The 18,405-nt window shown below is 36.9% G+C and overlaps 1 protein-coding gene across 1 annotated transcript; it reads right to left on the reverse strand.

Moving 5' to 3' along the window:
- Nucleotides 1-11,920: 11,920 nt before the first annotated feature.
- On the reverse strand, nt 11,921-13,977 carry LOC124344551 (feline leukemia virus subgroup C receptor-related protein 2-like). Its single transcript, XM_046798116.1, has 5 exons — nt 13,748-13,977; nt 13,486-13,688; nt 13,249-13,352; nt 13,070-13,180; nt 11,921-13,000 (listed from the first exon to the last, which is right to left on the reverse strand). Exons 1-5 carry the CDS (start codon nt 13,800-13,802, stop codon nt 12,943-12,945), a joined length of 531 nt encoding a protein of 176 aa, XP_046654072.1. The 5' UTR covers nt 13,803-13,977; the 3' UTR covers nt 11,921-12,942.
- Between the last annotated feature and the right edge of the window lie 4,428 nt (nt 13,978-18,405).

Raw genomic sequence — 18,405 nt, forward strand, 5'->3', positions numbered from 1 at the left:
CTATTTCTCCTTTTCCCTCCACTTTTAACTGGTATCTTTTGAGACTCCTTTTGACACCAATGATTTGTTTTTTAGCTCTTTGTAGCATCAAGAATTATTTTCGCCTGACTTGGGGCGAAACTATTTTTATTTATGTTTCCTAATAAGAAGAAAAATTAATAACACAAATCTGAGTAAATGAGTGAATGAAAATCAATTTACCAAATACTCTGCATCAAGGGTACTTATAGAGAACCGTATTGGGTTAGCATTCCACGAAACAAATAACTCGATTAGTTTTTCAGGTATCTGTCGCTTAGTATACCTGCTGGTGACTTGATTATTCGTTATAATCCACAAAAAATTCTTATGTCTGGTTGTGGGATTATTCTATTATGCTACAATATTTAAGACGTTTGGATATACCCCATTTCACTACTGTTACAATGTGCCATTTTCTTACTAAAAGTATGTGAAAGTATGAAAATTGGGGTTTTTCCCTACTTTTTCCGCACTTATGATAGTAAAATGAAAGAATCTACCATGAATGGTAGGGAACAAAAAGTGAGAGTGCACTCTCACTTTTATTAGCAGCGCTATTAATCAAATTTATATATAAAATAATTTAATTAAAATTAACTTACATATGAATAGGCAGCAACGTGGATTTAAAAAGTTGCGGAATAAGAAATGGAAGAGTAGAAAAATTTGCGTCGCAGGCTATATTTTCCTAAGATCGTAAAATCGGTAAAATGCCTTGGCATATGAAAACAAGTGTTGTTCCTGTTCCAGTATAAACCCTTCCATGATAAAAGAGGGAATTTCCATCTTTAGTCCTACTATTGGGATAAAAACGCCATAACGTAATAGTATCCAACAAAAATATACTTTCATTTTTTTCATACATTTGACATCGCCCCAAAAGTTAGGAAAAAGTTCTGGGTTCCCCTAATAAATGCAATGAAATAAACGAATTGCTGGAACATTAAATACTTCTAATGTGGATTATTAATTAAAGCTTCCCCTGCTTCGTCGATAGATTGTGGACGGCGTTTACCTCTTCCTTCGCGCTGCATTGACAGTTGAAGTTTGCTGTCAAATGCAATGACAACATTAGGATGTCTATGTAATAATAAGAGGACTTATTTGAGGTGTAACGCTGCAATGGTTCCTACAGTTTCCTGACTTCTTCAAAAATCGCCCGCATCGGTTTGTCTTGTTTCCCGAGCTCTGATCCACATTTCGTTTTTAGTCGAGGGTAATTAAGTTTTAACCTCGAAAAAAATGTATGCAGAAATTTTTTTAATTAGCTTTGTTATTGTAGGGTTTAAGGTGTTACATCCAAAACCCTCCGTGAAAATATTATAAATTTCTGTAAAAAAAATCAATTTTTTTTTATTTTCGTAAAAATATAGTACAATTATAAATAAATTATTTAAAAAATTCCCTCGTGTTCTAGATGTCTTTTATTTTATAAGTTATCAAATTTTTATAAAAATAACGTATAAAATAGCTTATTTATGATATTAATAGTGACAGACAGTCAAATTATTTTCAGCCGCGCGGCAGCCGCGGTTTACATGGCGCCTTATGGCCAAGCGGCCTTGACCAAATTAAGTTTTCCCATTGAACTATAATAATTAAAAATAAGCGGCATTCGCAAAAAAATTAACAAGATAATGCCCAATTGATTGTAAAAAGGCCAATAAAAAGCGATTTATAGCTTTATAATTATTGATTGGCAAAAAAAATATATGCTTCTTGCCGATGACATTTTATTCCTTTACAAGAATTGTCCTTTTGTAAAATATCTTATGGCTTCTTCTCCATGCAGCATACAAGAAACAAGAGTGAGTTTCCATTTTAGAACTCATCAAGGGATTCTAAAGTCATTAAAAATAGCATGTCAGTGGAATTAAACAAGAATTAAGTCAAATAAAAAATGTGATTCCCCAACAACATATCAGTTTTAAGATTTTAATCGTCCAAAAGAAATTCTGATAGTTCTGTAAAATAAGACATTTAAACTACCCATAATTCCATAATAATATTAAGTACATTTTAGAAGAATAAGTGTAGTAAACTGATGATACTGAAATAAACTAACACTTTAGATATTATTATGCAGTTTTGCTGCGACTCCACTACCAATAATTTTATGTTTGAGAATCAATCTAAATATAGCCGATGATTGCTATTGGAACACGAGCGATATGGTCAAAAGTCAAGAAACCTCTTTCCCTTCTTGTCTTCTCGTCTTGTAAACTTACATGCATAACAAGTGATTTCAACAGCATGTTAGCATTTTATTTCCATATTTTTGTAGAGACATTACAGTATGAAAGAATTTTTATGTGATGTGACGATGTGCCTGTGAATATGGTTAATTTTTTAACCATTTCAATAACAGTATCAAATGAATCCCCAAGATAAATAAATAAAATAAAATAAATAAATAAAACAAATTGTTAACACAAGAAATGATATTGGGTCACCTTATTCAGGCCACCTTTATCTTTGGGAATTTTTTTGTTCTATGTGTATTCAGAATCTTTTGGGATCTCTTCACTCGTGAGTAATGCCATTGCCATGCACTACTCCCGCAAATAATTTAATAATACTAACTTTAAATTCTTTTTCGTCTGAAAGAAACCAGAACTGACAGAGAAAAAAGTAACTAGGTGACAATTACAAATGGAATTGTCATTTACAATTTAATTTGACAATGTTTTGCAATTATAAATTTTATTGTTATAGAGATATTCAAAGCTTCTAAAGTTGCTTGGGTGTTAACGTAGAAAAACCAGTTGAATCATGTGCCATCTACATTTCTCATATGTTTCCCAAACGATTTGGAGGTTATCCACAATACGGCGATTCCGGTGCTGGACCGTCTGGCGGCTATCAGGAAGGATATACGCCAAGAGGGCGTGGAGGCTATTCCTGTGGAGGGAGACAAACGACGGTCAAAGAAGAAAGGAAATGTTATTTGTGCGGAGCAACGGATCATTTTATCAGAAACTGTCCCAAAAACACCCACAAAGAGTAATTAATTTTGACTGATTCAATACAATGGCCTTTACACTTTTTCATTGCGCGATCTCAAATCAAGTTTTATTTGTCATTAGCCACAAACAAATACAATTTGTTTTTTACAGGAATTCAGATGAGATTATTGAATCTAAAGACGGGAAGAGACGGTTCGAATAAGAAGAGACTTTGCTGGGACGGGTAAAGAAGTGTAAATCTGAGCATCAAGGAACAAAAGGTTACTCTCTCAGCGAGCACTTCCAGCGATTATTGTAATTGACACGAGACCAAGACTACCAGATAACTTATGATCTAAAGGTGGCCTATCAGCATATAAAAATCCACCCTGTCAAACAAAATATCTCGGCGCAGCCATACCAAAGCCGAACGGCGAGATTCAATATCTCATCTTCCTCAATCTTCCCTTTGGACTCTCCTCTGCTGTCCACTGTATCACAAAGATCCTTAAGCCGGTCAACGCTTTTTTACACGAGAAAGCAATGCGCCATTTAATCTATTTGGACGACGGCAGAGTAATAGCAGTTTCACAACGCCAAGCAGAAGAGCATATCGTATTTGTTTACGATGTTTTGCAATAGTAAGGATTCATTATTGAAACAAAGAAATCTGATTAAAAAGATGACGCAAGTCAATCGAAAGAGAACTTTGGCTTGATCATTGACACCGGCAGCGTGGCGGTACGACTTGCAGTAACAAAAAACAAAACAGCTCAGCTTACAACAAGTAAACAAAACGATTAACCATGGGTCAAAGTTTATTTCAGACAGGGATCTCGCTGAAATCGCTAAAATAGCTGAATGTCGCCAGCACACTTGAAAAAATTGTAGCCATGGAACCGGCTATAGGACCAGTTGTTGTCATGGCTGCAAGAGCAGCGTATATTGATTTGGACAAGGCAGTCGAGTAAACAGGATGGGGCACACGCTTAGTTATGAGTGAAGTGTTCATCAACGGGATGAAATTCTTTGTCGAGAATTGCTACAAATTTGAAAATTAACCGATCGGCAGCCAACGAAATATCAGTTGTGTCAATCATCGGTCCTCAAAACTCTTTCACGAAGCAAAGCTTCGTTGCCAACCATGCTCGAACAAATGAAGAAAATATTTTGGCCAGTGACGCCTCCGGTTTTGCTACTTGCGTTTCTCTATCAAAGGTAAACATCTCTATTTCCGGGGCGTGCTGAGTGAGTTAGAACGAGAATCGTCATGTGGACATAGGGAACTACTAGCAGTCACGAGGACTCTAGAATACTACGAACGGATCGGCGTGTCTACTAACAAAGCATTAACTATCTACTGGCTCACCGACGGCCAAAACATAGTCACATTCCAGACAAAAGGATCAGGAAAAAGACACATCTAAAGTGAAATGTTTAGGATAATTATTTGTGCCAACGACTCAACATTACAAACATTCCGATTCACCGGTCACACTATGAAATACGGTGAAAAAAATCATCACCAACTTCTTTTTGGATTTCTTTCAAAGTACGCCGGTACATCCTTTGACTAGACACAGTCAAGGTGAAGAATCTCCATCAGGCACGTTTGACCGTCTACGGAGATCCATTACTTTCAATCATTCAGTATAATGGAGCAATCAAAAACAATTCGTCCTGCTCATACATATAACATAAACAATCTTTGTGTGGACAAGTTTATGACTTAGTAAGTTAATATATTCAAATTTTTTTAATATTATTCAAATCATAATTTTTTATTTGAATAATTAATAGGGCGTTCCTGCCAGGAACTTCGTTTGATGTCTACAAAAAATGGATAGAAAAAGAAATGAGGATCAATGGCTACTACCATCCTCAGATTGTTTTGCGGGTCTTGGATGATTTGTTACTAACCATGAGATGTGACATCACCCCGAAAAGTAAACTTTTTCGGGGTGAGATACATTTGCACGAGATACATTTGCCGACTTAAATTTTTCATCAAAGGAAGCTGTAAGTTTCATGTTGTGTTCTTTGAGAAGATATCGCATTATTAATTTATATAAATTTCTGTTCTAGTGTACCAAGAGATGGAGGAGTCGAAAACGAAACAGCTGGCGAAAGTTAAAGCATACATGAAGATGGCCTCCAAATTGTACAATTTAAAAGTCAATGGACCATACATGCCTCTGTCAAAACAAGAAAAAAAATGTTGTGAAATGGCTGAGCGATCAAAACCGTCAAGTCCGTCTGGGGGCGGCAAGTCGTCTGAGTCAACTAGTATTTGGTCAAGAGCGCGTCGATCCACTGTTTTCCTAGATCTACACAAAAATCAAGAAAACAGAAAACTCGTCATTCAGGTAGACGTCGCTGCATGCCCTCAGAGCCGATATCACTCAGGCCGGCGACAACATGAGTGAGCCCATCCGCAAGTCCATCTTGGCCAGTCTGCAGTCGATGCTATCGCATCCGGAAGAAAAAACGCGATCGGCCGCCGCCGGATGTCTTGGCGCCCTCTTCCGTCAACTGCCCGCCGACGAACTGGTAACCCTGTTTAACAACTACTTGATTCAAGACGATCCGTCGCTGGACTGGACTCTGTGTCACGGAAAGAGCGCCTGTCTCTCGGTGACCTCAAGGAAGCGGCCGAGAAAGTCTACACGCCGGAATGGCGCGATAAGTTGCACCGTGTCCTCCTCAGTTACCTGGCGGACGACCGGTTCCCATCCTGTCCAACAACATCCGGGCCATCGGCTTCCACTGAAATCACCTGATGACGAGCGGCTGCACTAGCGGCAGCCCAGTCTCTTTACCACCATCGTTATGCCTGGCGTTCACCAAGACTCTGAATCACACCAGCAACGAAGTGAAGAAGCTGGTGGCGCAGACGAATCACTATTTGGGCCGTCATCAAAAAAAGTTCCTCCCCCTAAATTTATTGAAGTTTTGACGCCGCATCTGGTCAACGCACTCCTGGAAGAGAAAACTGCAGTCCAGTCGGCCTGCAAGGTGGCCCTGATGACCCTGATTACCCTGATGACCCCCTCCACCCCACAAGACATCAGTGGAGGAACTTAATTGACGCTACGCTGGTGTCATAAAAAAAAGAAAGGAATAAAAAGCAGGAGCGGAACCATGTTACAATCGTACTCGTTACTACGTTAATCGTGTCTCCAAATGCTGATTAAAAGCTTTTCCTTGTTCTCCCCGACTCTGTATCAGATTACCTTCTCTTCGCTCCTCTTTTTTTTTTATTAGAAGAGAGAGATAATCACAACCCAAACACAGAATTTTTTGTTGGACATTTTCTGGAAATTTGGATTATTTTTTTAAGACCATAGCTACAGACTCCTAGTCTCTAGCTCTGGTTAGAATCAGATTTTTTAAATGTGTACTACTTGTTCCCCCCGACTCTGAATCACATTGTCTTCTCTTCGCTCTTCGCATTTTTTTAGTGGAAGAGAAAGATACTCACAACCCCAATACAGCATTTTTTGTTGAAAAACCACAAAAATACACAGAAGTTTCAATTTCAATCAGCTATACGAACGGAATTTAACTTTATTTTGCAACGTAGCGTTTATGGCATCACTTTATGGCCACTGTGTGTGTCAATTTAAATGTTGTGGGTCGTCTCAATCATTGAACAGAAAAGTAAACAAATAGGACAAATCAAGAAAGTCCGAGGCTTGTTGACAACTATTGAACACTTGTGAAAAAAATTACAAGAATTTGGATTCTCTTGAAATCTTCGATTAATTGAATCTTCATTTGTCAAATTTGTAATTAGCACTTCGACGAATAATTACAAAATGAATTGATTACCAAATTTGATGGTTTGCATGTAATCGACGACATTTTTTATGCCACGGGTGTGACCTTGTCATACCCGTTTCGGATGACTGCTGTCAACATGTACATGATGCTACTAATTGGGGAATAATTGGGGAATAATTTAATTAGGGTTACGAAAAAACATTGACAGAAAGAAAAACAAGTTAGGAAAGATTATAAAAAGACAGTGTTTAAAAATTAGTTTAAATTGAAAATAAACAAGTGAATTTCAGTTTTCCACGTAATGAACGGGATTGATGCAAGTCATGCATCATTCATACATATCAAACAGGACATAGGAATAAAAATAACAAAAATTATTATCTAAGTAATGGCACTGAAATTGTTGCTGGTGTCAAGACAATACGAACACAAGCAACACTTGCAATATCATGCTCTTACGGTGGCTTGCTCAGTCCTCAAATATGCATGAAGGACATTGGCAATGATATTTGTTTTATGTAAATAGCATTCCACTAATTTTGAATAGGTTACACTCTTCTTCTTAAGCGTCAATAAGCATTTTACTGCATTCATAGTTTTGTTTACCTTCCCAAACAGCATGGAACTGAGAGCTTGGAGAGCGATCTGCGACTCAATAGTTGATACCACTTCACATTTATGTCATTTTTTGTTTCATTTATCTTTGTGCTGCCATGTAAGTTTGAAAATAGTGATTGGTCGGTTCTTCTTCGAAATTTTGTTGAACTTACAACTTACTTAAACTAGGTCTTTACTTCCAAACTTGTTATTCCAATGGAAGCAGCAGACGACACATTTTTTCCAACAACTGTATTAGCGCAATCTATAAGAAATCGATAGAATCCAATAACAATTAGACATTCATAAAAAAATATAGCCAAGGCCTTTGCACGGATAGCCAAAGTCATTGCATGGATCGCCAAAGCTTTGACTAATGAAAATAAATAATAGCTGTCAAATAAAAAAAATGTGGTCTCAAGTCTAAGTGTCATGGTTGTTGGTTAGCAGCCTGTTTAATGTATGAAATTGTATCACTTGAATCTAAATAAAAATTTTTTGTGATTAAATTTCTATTGAAATAATCAATAATTGAAATTTTTAAATCAAAAACTATTGTGGCTGTATAGAAAAAAAAATTTCAAAGAAAAGATTAATGTTTTTTAAACAGATTTTAAAAAAAGGACAAAATCTTTTGAAAAGCCCAGTAATATCGGGAACATGTATTAGTCTTTTGGAAACTGTGTAAAACACGAGTATTAGACAAAACGTTACTTTAGCATTAAAGAAAGAAGATCGCAATCCTCTTTTTCTTCTTCTTCTATAATTGACATTCGGTTTTGAATGCCAATTATTTCTTCATCCGTAAGATTTTTGTTTACATTGTTAAGATTTTTTCTCCCTACGTCCAATCCATTAATAAATAGTCTGGCATAGCAATTTAGCCATAGCTCAACAGTCCATGGTAAACTATAAAATCAACAAAATTTGTTTGTAATTATAATTTAAAAAGAAATTATAATTACTTTAGGAATACCTGCTTCTCATTGAAGATTTTTAGCATATCTGAGACATTTAGAGTAAATGGATTACGGTATATGCACCTGCAACAGTCTCTTGGCCAACAAGGAAAAAGTGAACATTTGATTTTGGAATTCCGAAATCCTCAAAGTCGTTCAACATTTCAATCTGAAGACAATTATTTAGAATTAATTCTGTAAATATAATTTCTAATAAATTATATTTACCAAATTCGATGGTTTACAGAAAATTGAAGACATTTTGGATGCTACCAAAGTTACAGAATCCATCGTAGAACGAACGACGCATTTTGACTGGTATACGATATCAGCAATCGGCATGTAAGTTACATTTTTTCATCTTTTAATGGATGAATTGTAACGAGCAAAACTCCTTCTACTTGAACCAATTGGCGGCATTGATACTTGTACGTGAGTTGCGATAGTTGGCATCATCCTGTAATGAATGTTGAATATTAGTACTGATGCCAGTAGTAATATTTTTTTTCGCCATTTACATGTTGGTAGTGTAAAAGTTTTTCAATTCGTTGTAAACGCTGCTGTCGATGACATTTTTTCGTGATTGTCTAGCAATGGCGAAAACAAAATTTATTGCTTTCGAAGTCAACGGTGGCAAGATGAAGTTGCTCAATGTTTTTTTTCTGTATCAATTTGTTAGTAGAAAGATGACCGGTATGACATGAAGTGCACAAATGTTAGTTTTTGAATTTAAAAGTGCGATCAACTTTTTCAAGACAACGGGAACAAGTTAGACCCGATGGCAAATCATTCACGTGGCAATCCAAAAAAATTTCAATATTGTAACAAACACTAGTTGCAATATTTAATTCACTAGCCAGGTGAGCAAATTTATCTGAAACAATAATTCGTTGTCATTAACATCATGAACTAAGAATAGTATTTGTGATTTAAATTACCTTTAATAATCATTTAAAATTCTTCAAAACAACCATCTCTTTTAATTATCTGTTTTACTAGTTCCAATTTTTCTAGTGCTAGATCTTTGTTCGGCGCCATCTTTTGCAGCTGAAATGTGAGCTAAAATATTCGACATGTGGATAAGACACGACCTTTATGGTACGACCAATAATCCATTATTTATAACCAATTTTAACTATCGATTAATTACTACACGTATGTTGTGAACCAGTTGAGGTCAGATAAAATTTGTTTGTGAAATAAAGTGTGCTGGCTTTGTGTACTTGTTTGGTTCTTAAAATGGATTTAAAGGTCAACAATACAACTTTTCCGGATGTGGAGGTATGTAATCCTTTTTTTACATTTGTATGTTGTAATGAAATAAGTGCGTATTATTTAAATTAAATCCCACAGAAATTTGAAAGTTTGCTTCGTTTAAAAATATTTGAAGAATAACACTATAAACCAACAAATGCAATCGATAGATCACACGTGTGAGACTGGAATTGGTTGTTTTCGCACAGAGTTAATGCTTATTGTCAATGTGGAAAAGTCGTGTGCCAAAGAGATGAATGAATAATCAAAAGTGTGTTGTAGGGTTTTTGGTTGCAACGTACCAATTTTAATCGGTGAATAACAGAACGAAACATGAGAATCGTGTACATATCACTCCAAAAATATTTTGTGATTGTTCATGGTTTCTCGGAAGCAAAATACTGCTGGAACAACACTGCTCTCACTTCCATTACATTCCTGGTAGTGATGTTGAACGTAGTAATTCTGTAACACATCGTGACTGGTACTGTTCTTTTACTCTTTCTCATGTCCACTTTAATAAATATTTCAAATTATAAATACTAATTATATTTTGAATAGTGATGTAGCAACAAACGACGTTGGTCGGGTTTTTTTCCAAAGATCCAAAAGAAGACGATCAACTTGTAGATGAAACTTATCAGAACAAACGTCAAACAGTATATTTTATAAATATTTGTTATTTAATTTTAAATAACAAATATTTCCTAAACAAAGACAACGAGTGGGATTATAAATGGAATAATCTGGACTTAAACATTGAATCTTCTGCAGGATGACTCGTAATTCAAATATTATTTAAGTTATTGTTAAAATTATGAACAGGAAATAATTTAGAATTTTAGAATTGCAAATGATGATGTCTCAACGGTGGCTGATGTTCATTATCAGGAATATGTCTTAGATATTTCTATGTGTGATCGTGGAAATATCGCACTTGGGGGAAGATTATGATTGGTTGCTATCGTTCATATTAAAAGAAAATGGTGGTTTGTATAAAACAGAAGATGTTGTTGGTGTTAATGGAATACTAGTTGGCCGAAATTATTGTCCTGAAAATTTTGTGATGGGATTATTGCAAGAGGGGCCAAACCCTGAAATTTTTTTTATATGCAAAATACAGAATAATTAATTTGTATATATCTTTAATTTAGACCACATTTAAGTGTAAGAGTGATGTGTCAAAAAGTGTAAAGGTTTCGCCGAGTGAAAATATTGACGCATCTTTACCTTCTACGTCTTTTAAGAAACCATCAATACCTTTTGTGAGAGGCTGTGCAAAAGTTTCTGAACCACAAATTCCGGGAATCGTTAATTAAATTTAAAAATTACAATTATTTTTTTGTGTTTAATTGTAATTTTTTCTTTCCCTTAGAAATCTGCCAAACGAAAGCATTTCTTGATTCGCATCAACAACTTGAGCCCAAATGTTACCTTTAATATGCTTGCCGACTTTTGTTCCCAGTGTGGCAGAGTCGTATTTATTTAAAAAGTTCATGAGACATATGGCTTGTTGATATTGACGTTGATGCTGCAATTGTAGCCGCCTTCGTTGCAAAGTTCGGAAAATATTGCCACATTTATAACACTACGTTACGTGTGTTCTCCAGAAGTCATATGGCAATGTCATCAACGATAAAACTGAAAAATGGAAGGTATTACCATCAAATAATGATTATGTTATGGAATTAAATAGTAATTGTTATTTTATTTGTTGTAGGTGTTGATTGAAAGTTATAACTGTTCCAAGCTAGTTGATTTGTGATTTGAATATCAAAGTAAGCTATTTGAAAAAGAACAATTTCCAAATCTGGTTTAGCAGTTTAAAGTGCTAATTGAATGTGAGAATTGTAACTTGAACTCGATGCCATGGCATCGGCGACAACCGGCGGCGGAAGTGAATTATAGAAAGGTACGGCCTGGATCGTTTTTGTAGAACGTGAATCTATTCTTTGGAGCCGGTCGTGTAGCCACCGGCCGCTCCACCAAGGCTTTGCCCAGAGTTGAATTAATTATGCCAACTCGGTTGGAAAGACCAAATTACACCTCCGTTCCTCTACATAACAAGTTATTTATGCAATTTTTGAAACTATCCACAATATCGGCGGTTATTTGAATTACCTGCCGGTGGCGCCAATTGGTTATTTTGTTTTCGTTCATCCTTGGGAGAGAGAACAAAAAACGACGTTTTGGTGGAAGTCCCGAAGCGAGCAATACCCAGCCCTTGATTCCAACTTTGACCACTAGGGACCCAAATCAAAACAACAATTTTCTGCTGTTTTTTCTTAGAACTGGCAATGTGGGGTCTCAGGTCCAGTTCCCGAAATCTGGCAATTTTTCAGAAATGTACACTGGGGTAGTCACTTTTTCCTGTAGATGCTTATGGAGCGATGTTTCTCCTTCTTCTCATCCTCCTAGAAGCAAATTACCAAGAGAATTTTCAGCACAAATTATCAAAGTGCTTAATCTCCCGTTATGGCTTATCAAAGACGTCAGGAGGGATATTTGCCTTCACCCAAATCAACCAAAAATCAGTACATAAGATACAAGAAAAAAAAAATAATTCTTGTTAAAGTAAAATAATTTTTAAAAATCACCAGAAGTTTGCTCTGCTTCTTGCCAAAGCATTCAATTTAAAAGCTGGTCGTCTTACGGGCGCCTTTGAAGTTCCATTTTCAATGCAGAAATCTGCAAATTGATTAGACAATATCTTTCCACGGGTTTCTTTTCAAACAACGACTTTCTCTATTTAGGTGGAAGAACTGAAACAGAACGGATCCAACATTCCCGTCACACCTTCAAATCGTATCGAATACATTCATTTGGTTGCGGACTACAAATTAAACAAGCAAATCCGTTTGCAATGCAACGCATTCCGCCAGGTATAATGTGTGATTTTTCACTGTTTCATTTGCCAGTCATTCACTGTTCTATTGCGTCGCAGGGATTGGCGAATGTCATCGATATCGAGTGGTTGCAAACTTTTAGCTACCGAGAGTTGCAGGTTTTGGTGTCAGGTGCATACTCACCGGTTGATTTAGAGGACCTAAAACAACACACGCACTACTCCGGTGGCTACTTTTCAACGCATCCAGTCATCCAAGGATTTTGGAATGGAAGAAGTTCCGTCAGCGGAAAGCCCTCAAGGGCCTCTTGTACTATTAGGGCTGCCGTCTGTATTTTTTTTTCTGGTTCTATCGCATAAGAACTCTTTACCTTTGAAAAAATAAAAAATAAAAAGTACTTTAAGGAGGAAATAGAAACGTATTGGGAGTCAAAGTTGAAGTGAAAAATACCATCTCACAGCCTATGAGACGGGCAGACAAATGAACCGCGAACTTGAGCGAGAAGCCGAAAAAGGGATAGCAACAACACCCAAATGTTCATTGTTGGCTACTCGTTTCCGTCCAGGTAAATGGCAGATATCCAGTCATAAAGAACCTTATCCAAAATACAAATATTTAAAAGCCTTGAAGAACGCATAAGTAATATTTAAAAAAAGTGGATTACCCTACAGCTCCGGCCGTGACGAACGTAATGACGATATATTGAAGTTCGAACGTAAAGGTGTAGGCGACCATTCCGGCCACTGCTAATCCATACACCACAAGAGTTGTTTCCCTAAATAAAGCAGAACGCTAAAGTCAGCTATCTAGCAAAAATAGAGTATCACGAATTTTCTTTTTTACCTGAATTTGTGCGTTTTGTCAAGAATAATACCACACACTACCGAGCCGAACATGCCGCAAACGACGATCGTCAAGCCAATTTGACCCGCATTTTCTTCTTCACCCTGAAATTTAAAAAAAAAACGATTATTTTTACGTGCATTTCTTTGACATAAAATAATGATAATAACTCAATAATGTTGTCATTTTAAACTTCACATAATGCAGTGAGGTATAGCCTATATAAATTTAAAATACCGGAAAATGTCGAAGCACAGTTTGGTTGAGCAGGGTTGACATAGCGTATAAAACACCCGCATTGATTCCGTACGTAATCAAAAGCAAAATGTAATTCTTGTTAGTGACAATCGTTTTGACTGACTGGTAGTAGGTCACCGGCTGTGACGATTGAGGTGCAATGCGTGCCGCATTCGAAGGAAGAGGCGGTTTAGTTTGAAAGCCTGTATCGAATACCTTTTTGAAGTTATTGAAAATATCTTTGGAAAGTAATGGTCTTTACCGATCACTACTACAAGGAATAAGGCCGTGCAGACGCCCGCCACAATGTAGAACATGAGTTTCAAATCGGCTCCAATATCGTCGATATTTGTGTGGTCCTTTACCAAAATAGGGGGCAGAAAAAAGCCGAGGGCCACGCCTAACTGATGTAAAACAAGTCTGGTTAGTTCAGTTTTTGGAAATATTTCAAACTCGCCATTCGGTCTGTCGTGCACATGTGATGAAGCACGACCAAACTTTCATCACATTCGGGCTCATCTTCTGTAACTTCATTTTCAATGGCTGGATTTGGTGATCTACAAATAAGATCATTACAATTAAATATGCAATACATAAATTTAAAAGAGGCACAAAAAAATCACAGTTACCTATTTCGTTGCCTTTCGTCTCCTCTATCTGCTACTTCAGGGGTATCTTCTTCCAGTCCCTGTTTTCCCAGTCCCATTTCACGTCTCCTCCTTTCCTCCACTCTTTGTCTCTGCTCCACGGAAAATGGTTTGGTTGCCCTAAGTGGCACGGGTTCCCCTTTAAACCTGTAAAATTAAACTATGAATTAAACTAACAAATTTCTACATGATTACAAAGCTAACTTACCCTTCCAAAAACTCTCTGATGCGATTGGGACAGCCATCGCAATCACCATCATATACCCAGGTTGTTTTTTTTGTAATTCTCCCACTTTACTAAATACCATGTATCCCCGAATTGACTTTTTCTAAAACATAAAAATAAAGAATTACATTATATAAAAAAATACATAACTTAAAACAAAGTTACCCAATGCCAATAATTTTATCAACCGCATATCTCTTTCGTTTATCCATGGTCGGCGAAACTTGGTCATAAAAGGGAACGAAACGATCAAACTGTTCCGAAAACGGCCAAAAAGAGAAACGGCAAATAAATAAAAATGAAAATTACATTTAAAAAAGGAAAAAAAAACAGGAAGGAGAGAAAAGTTATAACTGCGTAATAAAAGTAGCGCTCAGATCAATCGAATAATACAACAAAAAGAAAAATTCACGAAAAAAGACAAGAGCCCATTTGTTTGTCCCATCTCTTTTCCATCCAGACCGTCGAAAAGGGCCAGGCAAGGCCAGCCCCTCCGACTCCCTTTAACACACACACGCAACACACACGCTCACGATAGATAGCGATGACGTCACGAACCTGACAACACGTCAGATGTCCCACCAGCTACCACCATCCCACTTGAACATTTTATCCGGCCCCCAAGTTGTCACCCGATCTTTCATTTTACGTTTTTGACTGACTTCAGTGACTTGGCAGCAGCAGCTCCGGGTTCTTTTTCTCCTATTATAATTGAATTTATAACTTGACTAGTCTTTTCTATAGCAATTGACAGAACGTTTGACTAACTAGACCGGACAATGTCTGTTCGTTCCCAAGCCGCAAAAGAGAAAGAAAAAGAGAAAGAAAAAGAGAAAAAAAAAGAAAAAAACAAATTTTCATTTTTCTAACGAAAAACAGAACTGTCCAGCGGCCGGCCGGCTGTCAGGTCTTTGGAAAAATAAACGCTTGATAAGTGTCATCCACATATCTACAGTCCTCCATCTCGATTCAAGTGACTGGCCCATGGCAGTAGCAGCAGCAGCCGAGAAGCAGCCCGCATTACATTATTATGCGCAACTCCGGTTTCTCGCCCAGCTTAACCACTGGTTAATATCTGTGTTTGTCCAGCGTGTATGTATGTGTGTGTACATATCCAGCAACTCCCTTTCAAATAATAAAAAAATCCCCCTTCCCCCCCTGGAAGAAAAAAAAAGTAATAATAATAAAAAATCATCAAAAAAGAAAAAGTAGTGGCAATAAGTAAGTGTACGATTAAAAATCGTGATGCAATCATTCCGGTTTGAAATTGCGTGGAACGAAGTTAACGAACAAAACGAAATTTTAAAAAAAGTTTTAAACAGCAATTGCAACGGAAGATGAAGAGAAGAAGAAGTTTCATTTTCCTCAGGCGCTGGCGAATGGCCGTGATGAGACTTTGCAGTGCACGAACGAGACAGCTGTAAAAGTTTAGTTTCTGTTTAGAATTACGCATCACAAAACTTCGTGTTACGTTTCACCTTCAGTTCATACCGTCACATCTTCATCTGTTCTTCATCGAAGCACATCGAGAGATCCGAGTTCTGTTTCAAAGGTAGTAAAAATGGAACAAAAATAAATTCAATTATTAAAAAAATCATTATTGTTATATCAATACGTTGTCGTCATGTTATTTCGTAAATTTTAAATTTACAGATGGGAATTTGGTTGTCATGGAAACTGATAGTTGCGTCGATTCTTTGTCTGACATCTTTGCTGCCACCACAGTACCGCACAGTGAGGTAAAAAACAGACAGATACACTAAAAGGTAAAAGGAAAAAAAAATTATTATGACGCACGTGCCGTAAAAAAAAGTTGGTAAAAAAAAAGAAACTAGATACTAAATTGATTGGAAATTGCCGAAGGATAGACACATCCAATCTTTTACCTACAATAACTGGGTGCCGTGCGCCGTATGCCGGCTGGGCAGGCCTTGCTCATTCAGTCACCCCACTGAAACCAAACAAAAGGGGGGAACACAAAAAACAACAGAGGAGCGACGGTGGTCCCGACGCTTCATCAATTTTATTGCGGCTAATCAAAAACAAATGACGTCGCTTCTTTTCCTTCGTGCTTCAGGCAGAAAGGAAGAAACGATAGAAAATAACAGCAATGGGTTCGCCCTAGCTCTTTCTCTCTCCTCCTGTATAACCCACTGAGTACCACCAGTACCAGCAGCAGCAGCACCCACCCCGCATCCGGCTATTACGTGTCCTCCTCGTCGTCGCCAAGGCGCATGCACCCATTACATATGACCTTCTATGATGTTTCTATGTCGTCGCCGTCGCCCTTATATATCCCCCACCATCGATGTCTATAAATGTTTTAAATCATTGGGACAAGAATAAGGAGAGCGTGACGCCAAAAAGAGCAACTTAACTCACCAATGGGACAAATTAAAACGGGTAATAACATGATTCCGTGATCTGGAAAACCATCGCTTCACTTGTGGTCGAGCGATTTTCGGACGTTTGAAGCAACTGTCTAAATTTAAAAAGTTTGGGGATTTTAAAACCTTTTAAATTTTTAACGAACGCCAGAAAAGTGGCTGTTGGTATTTTTCGTGATGTTGAAAGACCTATATTTTTTTTTAAATTGCATACAAAATACAGGATTTGGTGAGCGCAAGTGACGTCACCTTTGTATTTAAACTTCTCAAAGGAGAACACCCATTTTCTGAAAAAGAATATCAACAGTTTCTTTTAAAAGCCATAGGGCTAAATCAAGAAAAAGCGTCTGTGAACAACGCAGAATGGATTGCAGCAAAAAGTTGGGCTGACTGGTGGATGAAGCAAGGATGAACTCTTTAAATTTTCTCAAAAATCTACCTTTCCTCTCTTCGAATACAGCACAAACACAAACACAACAAAAAAAAAGTGCTCTGACAACGCAATTTTTTTAAAATTTTCTAGCCGGGGTGTCACATACAACACAATTTAAATGAACCATAAGAAATATCTTCCGTCTGCTTTCAACATCGTTTCTCGTTCTCTCCTCGTCTTCTCGGTGATTGACACATTGGTTTTAGAAGACCAACAAACTAGAACTTGTTGATGTCAATGACCATCTGTTTTTGGTGATGTATTTCATGGTCCCCCTATATCATGACTTACACCATGTCTATTTTTAAAACTCGATGTAATTGCACCTGTGATTGGAAAAGTTTCGTTAGTAACTATGTTGAAGAATTAATTAATAACTATAATTACCTTTCTAAGTAATACTGTTCGTTCAATGTTATAATTCACCGCTGCTCTTATAACTGATTCACCATTTCTATTACTTCGCTCCTTTAGAGCTTGTTTCACAGATTCCTCCTTTGACAAATTGTTTTTAGCAAACACTTTCAGCCTACGGAGCTTTTAACTATAAATGAAAAAAAAATTCAATTGTGTTACATCAATCTTCTTCAAATGTTGTATTTGAATATTACCTCGGTATCTAACGCTATTTGTTCCAAATGGAAGATCTGGGAACGGGGAGAGCAGACGAGGGACGGTGGAACACACACGTTTTTCTCGCTGATGTATCCTAACGTTTTTTCCCTCGCTGATTACGTGTAATAAGGAAAAATATTGCCAGTGTAAAAGGCAGAAAAATACAACTGTTGTGATCCGCCAGCTCTCAGGTACAATTGTTATGTTTATTGCTCAACGTGTTCTTAAAGTTTCAGACAATATTGAACACTATTGCTGAAATTCTGAACTAATCAGAAGCTTCAGTAGGTTTCTTTCCTTCTTTAACGGCATTGACTCCTTTCAATAAATTAGTGTGATAATCAGGATCCTTAACGTTTCTCTCTCGAATTAGATTCACCTTTCAAAAGTAAAATTTCATGCACTACACCAGAACCTAATTACGAATAAATTTAGCGAACAAAACATTTTTTTTTTTAATTTGAACTTACAATCGTTAGTAATGTGATTATCCGATGCAACTTCAGTTGTAAAACATGCACAAAAAGTACATTCAAATGTCAAGTCCAATACATTCTCTTCGACCCTTGGTAAGTGACGTAAGGATTTTGGAACAAAATTTCTGTTGATTCC

This window comes from Daphnia pulicaria, chromosome 6 (assembly GCF_021234035.1).
Source record: "Daphnia pulicaria isolate SC F1-1A chromosome 6, SC_F0-13Bv2, whole genome shotgun sequence".
Lineage (NCBI taxonomy): Eukaryota > Metazoa > Arthropoda > Branchiopoda > Diplostraca > Daphniidae > Daphnia > Daphnia pulicaria.